General features: G+C 42.5%; 1 protein-coding gene across 4 annotated transcripts in view; it reads right to left on the reverse strand.

Moving 5' to 3' along the window:
- ELMO1 (engulfment and cell motility 1) overlaps positions 1-12,270 on the reverse strand; it is a 525,628-nt gene that overhangs the window by 372,675 nt on the left and 140,683 nt on the right. For all 4 annotated transcript variants that reach the window (XM_058528310.1, XM_058528301.1, XM_058528318.1 and 1 more), the window contains one exon: positions 1,226-1,276. In XM_058528310.1, the coding sequence (XP_058384293.1) occupies positions 1,226-1,276 (51 nt within the window). The remainder of the gene's footprint in view (positions 1-1,225; positions 1,277-12,270) is intronic.

Genomic DNA, 12,270 nt, shown 5'->3' on the forward strand with positions numbered 1-12,270 from the left:
GCAAGCAGATGAATGCTTTTAGCAGGATAAATAGGAACTACTAAAACCAATGAAACCGTGGTCTCTGAAGGTCAAATTAACATTAACACATGCTGATTGTAGTAAGAAGATCAATGCTAAGTCAGACAAAAATGTCTCAGCTCATCACGTAGCCACTGAAAAATGAGGAGGAATTATAATTTCCAGTAAGTGGAAAAGAAGGCATCAAAAGACAGTTCAGCCAGCTCAAGCAATGCATTCTATTGCGTTCAACACTGTGTTTAGGTTCAAGATGTTATTGGGTAAAATGTTTAGGCATTTTTAAGCCTCTCTAATGTAATTTTCAACAAGAAGAATTTGTGGTAGTTACAGTACCCACAATTTAATTTTAGCCAGATGGTTTTCCCAACTTTTAAATTTATTTTTAGCCCACCACATGGCTTCAGTGGAAACTGAAAATGAGAGTTAGACACAGTTTTCATCACATATGCAGAGTGAAAATAGTAACACTTGGTGTATTTTGTGTAGATTATTTTTTAGGAAAGCCATAAAATGCACTGTGAAATAATATAGTTTAAATATATGCTAACGTTACTACCCAAAGTATCTACAAGCAAGTAAGAAAGATAAAGATAAGCAACACAGTCAGCCCCAGGAGTCTAAATACTCTGGAGTATTTTGTTTAGCAGCTTTTATTTGGAAGACTTGAAAGTGTTGTATCTAGAATCAGCTGTCAATGAAACAGCAGAAATGGCAAACATTTCTTAAACTATATTTTTATGGATTGTCAGAATAACTGACCAAAACTAGAAAATGCTTTCACACACAGACACATAGCCCCTCTGACTTTAAAGGGAAGGAATGGGCTGTCTTTGGTTCTGTTTGTTTTGTTTGTTGTCTGAATTGGCTCAGATGGCATTAGGTGGAGGTGTGGGAAGGGGGGTAAAACCAATCAGTAGAGCTGAGCTATCCCATCAGTAATAAGAGAACTGTCAACGTGACCACCAAACCCAAACATTAAAGTCAGTTTACTTGCACTTAACCTGGAACAAAGGCTTCCTTCTCTGTAATGGAAAATATAAGGGGAGGGGCATTTCTGCTAATCCAGAATCTGCATGTGAGGACATTTCAGAGACTTTTCATTTTGCACTAATGTCACCCTCAAAATTTAATATCCAATAATCACATATAGCAGAAATGGAGATCAAAGAGTTTACTGGAATGCTATAAATTCAGATCAACTTACTGGAGATGTGGTTAATCGAAGGATAGTGCCATTTTTTATTTCATTGCGATTCTGGAAAAGAAAAAAAAATCTTTGTAAATCTTCAAGTAGAAGTTTGATAAAGAAGAGAACAAATGCAAATATAATCTAGCAAAGATTCCATATAATAAGTATTCTCATGATTCAATTTATTCTCACTTGAGTAATTTTTAATTATTTCTACAAAGAACTTTAAACTGAGTCCCAGTTATGTTATGTTACCTTTATATCAAGTCACAGACAGCACTCAGCACAGAGGAAGTGCATATAAACCCAAAGAATAGGAACAGAAGGTCCAAGAATAGCAAACAAAAAAGGAATTTTAAAAGGTTATTGAGGGAATATGACCTAGCAAACCACTCCTACATATACACCCAAGAGAATTGAAAACATATGTCTACACAAAAACTTGTACATGGATGTTCGTAAAAACATTATTCATAATAGACAAAAAGTATAAATAACCTGAATGTCTATCAACTGATGAATGGATAAGCAAAATGTGGTACATCCATTCAATGGAATATTATTAGGTCATAAAGAGAAATGAAGTACTGATACACACTACAACATGGATGAACCTTGAAAACATTACACTAAGTGAAATAATCCAGACACAAAGGCCACATATTTCATGATTCCATTTATATGAAATGTCCAGAATAGGCAAGTCCATAGAGACAGGAAGCAGGTTAACAGTGGCCCGGGGCTGGGGAAGGAGGAATGGGGAGTAAATGCTAACAGGTGCAGGTTTTGCTTTTGGGGTGATGAAAATGTTCTTAAATCGACTGTGGTGATGGTTCCACAAATCTGTGAACATACTAAAAAAACCAATGAATCAAACACTTTAAAAAGGTGAAGTTTTCAGTATGCAAATTATATCTCAACAAAGATGTTATTTTTTAAAAAGGTTATTAAGGAACCTGGCTTCTTAACATTTGCTGGCTCCTACTGTGTGTTGTCCTGAAGTTAAGAACAAACAGCATAAATGAGCAGATCTCCAATCAGTCTGTCTCCACTTGGCAAGTATATTTCAGGTGAGTGTTCTGAAGCTACACCACTTAGCTTCTTTGGCACTGAAGGTAGAATTTCACCAGCAGTTTTATTTTCTGCCACCAGAGTACGAATCACACTCAGCTTTCAGGAGGTGACCTTCCGAGAGTCACGCCACAGCATCCCTGCCCTGGAGCACTAAGGCCAGGAGGTTAATCAAGTGTCCCGAGGATCACTCACCTGCATCATTTAAGACAAGCCACAACTGGAATTTGCTCAGAATGCAGCAGGCACATCAAAGTGGTAGGAAATTTCCCAGGACGAGGTACCAAAAACACATAGAACGCTCGTTCTCTCCCTCAGCCAATTCTGACTACTTATTGGAAAATGAATTTTCTAAAAGAACTGCCTTAAAGAAAGCAGGCTTCAGGCCAATACTCTCTCCCAAAGAGAGCCTAACCTGAACGTTTTATACCAAGTGCAGGCAGACATGAAAGCCCAACACTGCCAGATCCAAATCCTCCTTGGGCAATTCCAGCCCAATCTAGAGCACCCCCAGAGGGTCACCCCAGGCCATGTCTTGAGAGATCAAGCTCGTCATTAGTGGAAGTGTGCAGGCAAGGGCTGAATGACCACCTGGCAGGCAGGCTCAGATATAAGATGGAGAAATGAATTTCGATCACTTCAAAAATCTCCTTCAACTCTAAAATTCGATGACTGAGAATTGGAGAGGAAGGCAGAGAATACTAATTATAAAATATGAAGGAAGCCGAATACATAGCATACCTCTTTCCTCCTCGGGTTCTAAATGAATTGAGAAATAAGAAGATCAAAAAATATCCCCTTTATTAGTTATTATGGAGAACAAGGCTCAGAGTGAGAACCAGCCAACAGCTAACTGAACCCCTCAGATTAGTATACCTGTTGAGGTAAGACCTAAGGCAGGTTCCTTCCCAAGGTTCCTTCCCAGTTTATTCTTCCCAAATAACCAGTCAAGTAGGGAAAGAGGCCCTGAGGGTATGAAGAGGCCAGGAGGGTTTAGTGATAATCTTTCCTCACAGAAATTTGGAGTGGGGATGAGGCATTCCTAATAACAGCAATAAACTAACATTTATTGAAAGGCACTGGGCTGAGGTTTTGTTACAATGCCTATTTAACCATTATAATAACTATGCTCATTTTAAAGATAAGAAACCAAAGCTGCTGCCAAGAGGATAAGTTACTTGCCCAACATCATGGAAGGGGAAGGGAGGGCTCGACCCGTCATGGAGGGGAGGTGAGGATCTGACACCAGAGGCTGTGCTCTCTCTCTCCAGAAAAGGTAAAACCTAGATCTTGCATTTATCCTTAGAGAGGTGAGTTCATCAACTGGTCAACAAACATGGGAACAAAGAAGTCAGAGTGATATTAACAAATGCTCTGCAGATTCCCAGGGGTTCCCTGTGATGGCCACAGGGTACAGGGCACTGGGTGGGAGTAGGACTGGGGTGGAATTAGGCAGTTGGCCTCCAGGCCTCCATGTTGACCCTATAACAATGACTCCTTTCTTTCTGGGATCCAAGTATGAATTCTTTGAAGAAAGGGTCTTTGGTATTATTTGTTTAAAACAAAAGCTGTAGGGGCCAGCCCAGTGGCGTAGTGGTTAAGTTCACATGCTCTGCTTCAGCAGCCTGGGGTTCGCAGGTTCGGATCCTGGGCACGGACCTACATACTACTCATCAAGCCATGTTGTGGCAGCGACCCACATACAAAATAGAGGAAGATTAGCACGGATTTCAGCTCAGGGACAATCTTCCTCAAGCAAAAAGAGGAAGATAGGCAACAGATGTTAGCTCAGGGACAATCTTCCTCACCAAAAAAAAATAAATAAATAACAAAAGCTGTATTAAAACCACTGATAGGCAGAGCTGGGTTCAAACTCCCCCTCTTCCCCGCACCAGCCTGGTGCACTCAGTGCAAGCTACTTAGCCACTCTGATCTAAGTCTTCTCTTCCCTAAAATGGAGAGAACAAGTCATTGCTTAGAGAAGTGTAGTAAGAACCAGAGGTGACATATGTGCTCTGCCTGGCCTAGAAATGACTCAAAAATGAGAGTGACTATGACTGTGACACACAGAGCAGCACCATCCCTTCTGCCTGTGCCTTCCCAGTTGGCAGTTCATTTGCCTTCTGTCTCTTTCTTTCCCCATAAAAAATGTTTTTTAATCAGTGTTTAGTATTTTGGAATAAAAAAGATAAGTAGAAGAGCTACTAATACATGCATTGAAAACTTTAAGTTCCCAACAGACAGATCAAACTCCAAGAGAAAGGTGATGGTAGACCTCTGCTTCAGAGGCTGTGTTCTAGCAGGAAAATCAACCGGATCACATCTCTTTACCATGGGCCGAGGACACCTTTTGCTCTCTAAGCCATGCTTAACTTGGAAGTAAGCTTGGTTAACAAAGGAAAAGGTTTGTACTTGCTCCGATTTCATAAATTCCCTCCAGGCAGTGTACAGCATTGCTGAAATGCAGGGTCTCTAGATAGGACAGTCTGGATTTGACCCACATTCCACTTCCTACCTGGGGAATCTGGTCCAAGTGACATAGCTGACCTTCGTGCCACCTTCTTCAGGGTAAAATGGGGATAGTGCCTGTCTCCTAAGGTTGTTCTGAGGATTAACTGAAATAATCATTTACAGTTTTTAGAACAGTGTCTGGCACATTGCAAATGCTCAAAAAAAAAAAGATAGCTGCTTATTATTAAGTGCAAAAATAACATACAAAAGGTACATCGCTACGTACCCTTATTTGTTTTTAGGTAGTCTCGTATACATAACCCAATCAATAAAAATAATAGTGCGGGGGGGCTGGCCCGGTGGCTCAAGTGGTTAGGTGCGCGCGCTCCGCTGCGGCGGCCCGGGGTTCGCTGGTTCGGATCCCCGGCGCGCACCGACGACGCACTGCTTGGTAAGCCATGCTGTGGCGGCGTCCCATATAAAGTGGAGGAAGATAGGCACCGATGTTAGCCTAGGGCCGTCTTTCTCAGCAAAAAAAGAGGAGGATTGGCGGATGTTAGCTCAGGGCTGATCTCCTCACAAAAAAAAAAATAATAATAATAATAGTGCGGGGCCAGCCCCATGGCTTAGCGGTTAAGTGCAGGTGCTCCGCTATTGGTGGCCCGGGTTAGGATCCGGGTGCGCACCGACGCACTGCTTCTCTGGCCATGCTGAGGCCGCGTCCCACATACAGCAACTAGAAGGATGTGCAACTGTGACACACAACTATCTACTGGGGCCTTGGGGAAAAAAAGGAGGAGGATTGGCAATAGATGTTAGCTTGGAGCCGGTCTTCCTCAGCAAAAAGAGGAGGATTAGCATGAATGTTAGCTCAGGGCTGATCTTCCTCACACACAAAAAAATAATAATAATAGTGCAATCTATGTTATCCTAAGTCTAACACCCTAAAGTCAGTAGCACATACGCAGCAGAATAATAAATATTAGCAAACGTACACCTCTTCTATCATCAGACCAACATGACTAAGGAGAAGTTCTGCCACATAGCATGCTTCACGTCCAAGGCTGGGGACCTGGCACTCACTCTTTTATCATACTCGGGCCTCTGTATCTATTTTAGATGGGCATTCTTTGATGCAGTCCTCTAAGCATTCAATAAGCACTGCGTGTGTGTGTGCGTGCTCACGTGTGTGTTTGTGATTTTACTTACTTCTCTTGTTCATTGGCTATCTCCCTCCACCCTCAGAATGTCACCTCCATGAGAGTAGACGGTTTATCACTACCATATCACTCCTATCTAGAACACTGAATGTCTGTGGCCTGGCACACGGTTGGCGCTCAATAAATATTTGTTGAATAAATGGCTAAACCTACTATATGCCTGACCATAGATGAGACACTGGGGTCAGATACAAAGTTAAATAAGACTTGACTCATGTCCTCTGGGACTTCAATAAAGTGAGAGAGATTGACGTGTTATATGTGTATCACAAAATAGTTGTGGCTCATACAGTGAGGGATTATCATCGTATAAGTACATATGTGTGACAGGAGGAAGAGAGGCAGAGGATGTTCAGCAAAGGCCTTTAGTGGAGGTGACATTCAAGAAGGCCCTCTGATCTATAAGCAAGGATTTCCCAGGAGAGAAGAAGAAACAGCATATCTCAAAGGACAAGCTATCCTTATAGAACAGAAAAAGTCTCGTGTGGTTGATTAGAGCCTAGGATGCACAAAGGATGGTAAGACATGACACTAAAAGGTAGATTGACCTTCAGCCATTTAAAGGGGCGGGGGGGGGTAGGAGTAAGTGCGGTGAAATTCCAGCTCTGATCTGCTGTTAGTGAGTGTGCCCTCTCTTTGGAGGGGCCAGTTTCACAGTATGGTAGCCATATCTGTGCTTAATGCTTCTGGTCCATAAGTAATAAGAAAAATCACAAGGCTCATGCTTTAGAAACAAGAGTGGTGTATCCTCCTTCATTAGAAATGAGTGCCATACATCTGGGCTGAGAACAGAAACGATCTACCCTACTCTACACTCAGCTGGACACTGAGAATCCAAATCTTACTGTCTACAATCACAGGACTTTGTGCTCTTCCTCTCTTAATCAGCATGATTTTATTCTCCCAGGAGTCTTCTGTGTAGGCAAATGGTATGACTGCTCATTACAGGAACTTCCCAAAAGACTCATATAGACTCCGAACTGGAAAACATCAATTGTTTTCATCTTAAGATTCTTTGAATCTCTCGATTCGAAATTCGCTGCTGTTAACACCAATCCTGGACTGTTGTACCACAACCCATATGTGCTTTGAAAGACCAGCCTAAATCAAACTTCCAATTCTCATTAAATTCTGATCTTACCTTCTATGATGGTCTTTTGATATATCAGCTTGACTAGGCTACAGTTCCCAAATATTCAATCAAACACTAATCTAGGTGTTACTGTGAAGGTATTTTGCAGTGTGATTAAAGTCCATAATCAGTTGACTTTAAGTAAGGGAGATTATCCTAGATAATCTGTGTGGGCCAGACTCCATAAATTGAAAGGCCTTAAAAGCAGAGCTAAGGGTTCCCTGAAGAAGAAGAAATTCTACCAGTAGATAGCAGATTCAACCCTTACCCCAGAGTTCCAGGCTACTCTTCCTGAAGGCTTGCCCTGTGGATTTCAAATTTTTCTAGCCAGCCCCCACAATCACATAAGCCAATTCTTTGCAATAAATCTCTTAGCATACATCTCCTACTGGTTCTGCATGTCTAGTTGAGCCCTGACCAATATGCTTCCACCCACTAAGATGCTGCCAAAGCTTCGCATAGCGGTGTTCTCCTTTACCATGGTGAGCAACACACTGGCCAGCTTTGTCATCAAAAGGTTCGCCCCTTGGAGAGTAGCTTTTGACAGAGCTAATCCAGCAGCATTAACTGAGTCAGGGTCATCTTCCTCGGGCTAGACAAGGAACACAACTAAATGACACATAAAATCAAGTGAGGGAAGAAAGAAAAAAATGGGTGAACTCCCTCCCATTCTCATGAGAAGAATGTATCCATCAACTCACAGTACCAAGAAACTGCCCCATGCTCCTCCCTGGAAAATCAGTCTTTAATCCTCCATTTCTCATATGATCTTCATGTCATCTACTTTAGAATCACCATAGATGCATATTAAAATGCAGATTTCTAGGGGTCCCACTACATAGCCACTGACTCTGGGCCTGGGATGCTGCATTTTCACTATGATCCAAAATAATTCAGATGCACAATAAAGTTTAGAATCATCTCAGTCTAATTCGTAAGACTGCCCAGCACATTTAGAGTAAGTATTCTGAATTTCAACATCATAAACTCTGAGGCAAATGAGACTAATTCCAGATCCTCAGAAGTGAAGAGGAGAAAAGCAGCAGAAAGAACATTTCTGCAGAGAAATGTCCCGACTGCACACAATGTATGAGAAGAATGACAAGTGGCCCAGTGAAAGCCAGCTAACGCCCTGCTGTCATATTTACTTGTCCCCAACAGTTCCAGACTGTACTAGCCCCTGACATTCACAGGCTTCTCGATAGGATGTCTTTGTGTTTCTTCACAGAACTAGCTCAGCGACTTGGCCTCTGTGTGGATTGGATAATAAGACCCTGCAGAAAAATGTTACTGTTGTCATATTTTTCCCTCTGAAATTTGTTTTCACAGTATGCCAACTTTCTATCTAGCCAGACAAATTAAGAATATTCCCTGGTCAAAAATCCAAATTCTGCCCTCTTCCTACTATTTAACAAGGAAAACAGAAGGTCTGAGGGGGAGGGGCCACTTATGACCCCACAGGGCCCTGGACCCTGCAGAGTATCCTCCCTGGCTCCATCGCTCCTCCTCTCTATCTTCATCTATCTCTATCTCTCTCTCCAGATGTGACAAGTCCTTACCTTGGATGTATTACTACAAAATCACATTGTTCTTCATATGCATTACTCAATCATCACAAAGACTGATTTTGCATGTAAACTTGATCCCTTTTGTCTTTTATGTGTCCATTTGGGTGATCTTGAAATCTTCGGGCTGAAGGAAATAACTGAGGACAGTATATGATGTGCCGGTTGCTAGGTTACAGAGCGATGCCTCTAGACAGAGGGCTATAGGTCTAACATTTGAGAAGGGATGTTAGAAATACCCGAAAATAACATCTGAACTCCCAAAAGCCAGGAAAAAAAGGCTGAGAGCTGGAGGTAAGGAAGAAGTATAAGGAAGAAAAGGTGGCAAACTGTTCTAAAGGCACATTTCCCAGAACTAATGCTCTGGCCTTCCCCAGGGTTGCTTACCATCAGGGACCCCATCATCCCCGGTATAGCTTTAGCAGTTCATCTCTACCCATTAATTGAAGGATTTGGTTTTGACTTCTTCTCCACTTTTTTCATGGCTCTAACTAGATTCTATTCTCAGTTGTGTTTTTCTTTAATCATTTTACTTTTTCCGGAGCCCAGATATCCTTTACCCTATTCCCAAAATCAGAAGAAGAGAGAATAAGACAGGTATTAAGTAAGATATCTATTAACTACCTATCTGTGGTGTGTAAACATAGACCATGACAGTGGAGGGCCTGTTCTTCTCTTTCTATTGTAGTAGGACCTGGGTAAAAGGAGAGGAGAGAAGTGGGTGGGCAGCTCACAGGAGCCCAGGGAGTCCACTGATGTGGTGAGCCCAAGGAGAAAAACATGAGAAGAATGTCTGTCCCCCTTAGCGTTTTAATCAAGCACTTGTAAGAGACAGAGATAAAGAACAGTATGTCTTTCTGGAGAAGAACATGCTCATCTTAAAGGAACATGCACTATTAGACATTCACTATTGCTAAAAAAGAGGCACCCTTTTAGAAAGGCCGGGAAATCACTTGCTTCCTCAGAGAATTTCACATGACAGGAACGAGCACACACCTACCTTCACCTCGTGTCCAAGCCCTGGGACCAAAAGCTCAGGGAAGAGCCCAGTCCATGTCCACGTCCCTCTAACACCCAAGGACAAGAACCGACTGAGTCCAATTTGTTAAGCAGTAATGGAGGGGCATTACTGAGATGTGAGTCTTGGACCCAGCCTTGAAATCAGAGTAGCTGAGAGGGACAACTTTAGCAATCCAGACAGTGGGAGGATCAGCACCAGGAAAGGCATAGTGTGAGCATCAGGGGGATGAGTAGATATATTAATAAAATCTCTCTCACTGTAGGTGCTATGCTAGGAGAACAATGAGAGGGTGAGGATCATGGACCAACAGGGGTCTGAGAATCTGGAAAGTGCAGCCGACTGGAAGGAAGGAAGTCCTGGGCCAACTAACTTCCCACGTGACCTTGGGCAATTTGCTTCAGTTTCCTCATTAATAGAATGGAGGCAAGAGGCCCAGGGCCCAAGGTCAATTCAAGCAACACACTGCTCCTCCCATTACTGCAGGGCTTGGCACTTAAATAAGCTAGATCGCAGGCTCTGACTGCGGACCACTGGCTCTGAGCATCTCCAGTCTCCAAGTTAACAACCCAATAGATGAACCCAAGATTGAAAAAGCTAGTAAGTGCAGTCATGTGTGGCTTAACAACAGGGATACATTCTGAGAAATGCATCATTGGGCAATTTTGTCATTTTGCAAACATCATAGCGTGTACTTACACAAACCTAGATGGTATAGCCTACTACACCTCTAAGCTATGTGGTATTAATCTTATAGGACCACCATGGTATATGTGGTCTGTCGTTGACTGAAATGTTGTTATGCAGTGCACGACTGTAATAAGTTCTATGACAAAAATACATGCCTTCCCTCCCATATATAACTTGAAGGAGAATAATAGGGACAAATTTTTGGTGGGTGATTTTGTAATGTTTAAGAAAAGCCTAATAATGTTCAAAATCAAATTCTATGAATTTTTCCTATAGAAACATCAGAGATGCAAACATTTTACAAAAGATGTCCACTGAAGCATTGTTTATAACAGAGAAAAAACTAAAAGCAAGTCCAAATACTCCAGTTATTTATTTATTGTCTCTCAACTCAAAACCCAACATCCTTGGCCCTACTTTGTAATACTGGAGCTGGACCCTGCAAGCATTTTCCCTTTGCCATCTGGGAGAACATGAAGCTTAACCAAGAGGGCACAAGAATGATCCTGCCTAATCATAGAAAGGCAGTTCTCTTTCAGATCCATCATCATCATCATCATCATCATCATCATCATCATCATCATCATCATCATCATTCAATGTGGAAGCTCTCAGTCCTATTGCACTCTCAGGCCCTACTCCCCCTACCAGAGGCCACTTCTAAGCAGCTCTGCCTACTCAACATTCCAGCAACAGACACACTTCTATAGTCCAGCACAGGCCCTCACCCTTCACCACTGCGGTGATGTCCCTGTGGTAGCCTCAAAGTCTCTTTGAAGAGACTTGGGGGGTGGGGCAGTGCCCTCTCTTGATCTTTAGTTCTTAAATTGTCCACTCTTCTTCAGACTAGAGGCCACAGCTACTTCGCTCCCAATGCGTCTTCTGGACCCATCAGAGTCCTCTTTTACCCTGTTACTCCCAGTTAACCAGCTTCCACTAGTTAGCAATTTTTAAATTAAATTTTCCCTATTCAAATAATGGTGTCATTTCTGTATCCTGATTGGACCCTGACTGATATACCAAGTCTTCCAAATGCCCCCTAATCTAAAGGACAATTTAAGTTAATATAGTAAAGCAGGCCAATGATACTTAATATAGCAATTCAAGTGCTGGTATAAAAGAATGTTTAATAATATGAGAACATGTCACACTGTATTGCGAAGCGAAAAATGCAGGTTGCAAAACAGTATCGCAGCATGCGTCCAAATCGATGGTATATAATGTGTGTGTGTATACTGAAAAAACACAGGTGCCCAGGTCGATAATCATGTGAATAATGCCTTTCACTTGCAACATGTAAAAAAAGGAAAGAAAGCAGGAAAAACGCCTGATATTGTGGGTATTTGCCCAACCCAGCTAATGAAGATTGGTTATGTTTCTAGGGGAGAGAGTGACCTCCCTGGTTTTGGACAGGAGGGACCTGCACAAGCTGGGGTGAACCACATCGAGCAGGCTTTCCCCTGCTGTCTTATTTTTTCATCATTCGAGATAGAGACTTGATTGCCAGGCCCTCTCACTGCCATCAGTTTTAACCTACCCCCCAATCAAATGACATGTGCAAATGTTTAAACCTGGGTTGCGATAGGCAAGTTAGAGCCTGTGGTCTCAGAAATCCACCAAGTGCTGGAGAGAAGAGCTGCACTTACGGGAAAGAAGCCCACGCTCGCAAAAAAAAGGTTTTAAACGGCCATTCCAGTGGCGTTGGCAGGGACCACCGAGGATGCTGCTACAGCTGGGAAAATATCGACGCCCTGGCTTTTTCCAGGCAAAGGCAATGCAAGCAGCAGAATATGGACATTGAACGAGGCATAAACCTTTACAGTGGAGAGCTGTGCAACAACACGGGATGGAAACACCAGAGAAGGAGGAGCAACTGAGCTGGTGGACTGGTGTCAAAGAGACAGAGTGGGGTC

The sequence above is a fragment of the Diceros bicornis genome, chromosome 3 (assembly GCF_020826845.1).
Source record: "Diceros bicornis minor isolate mBicDic1 chromosome 3, mDicBic1.mat.cur, whole genome shotgun sequence".
Lineage (NCBI taxonomy): Eukaryota > Metazoa > Chordata > Mammalia > Perissodactyla > Rhinocerotidae > Diceros > Diceros bicornis.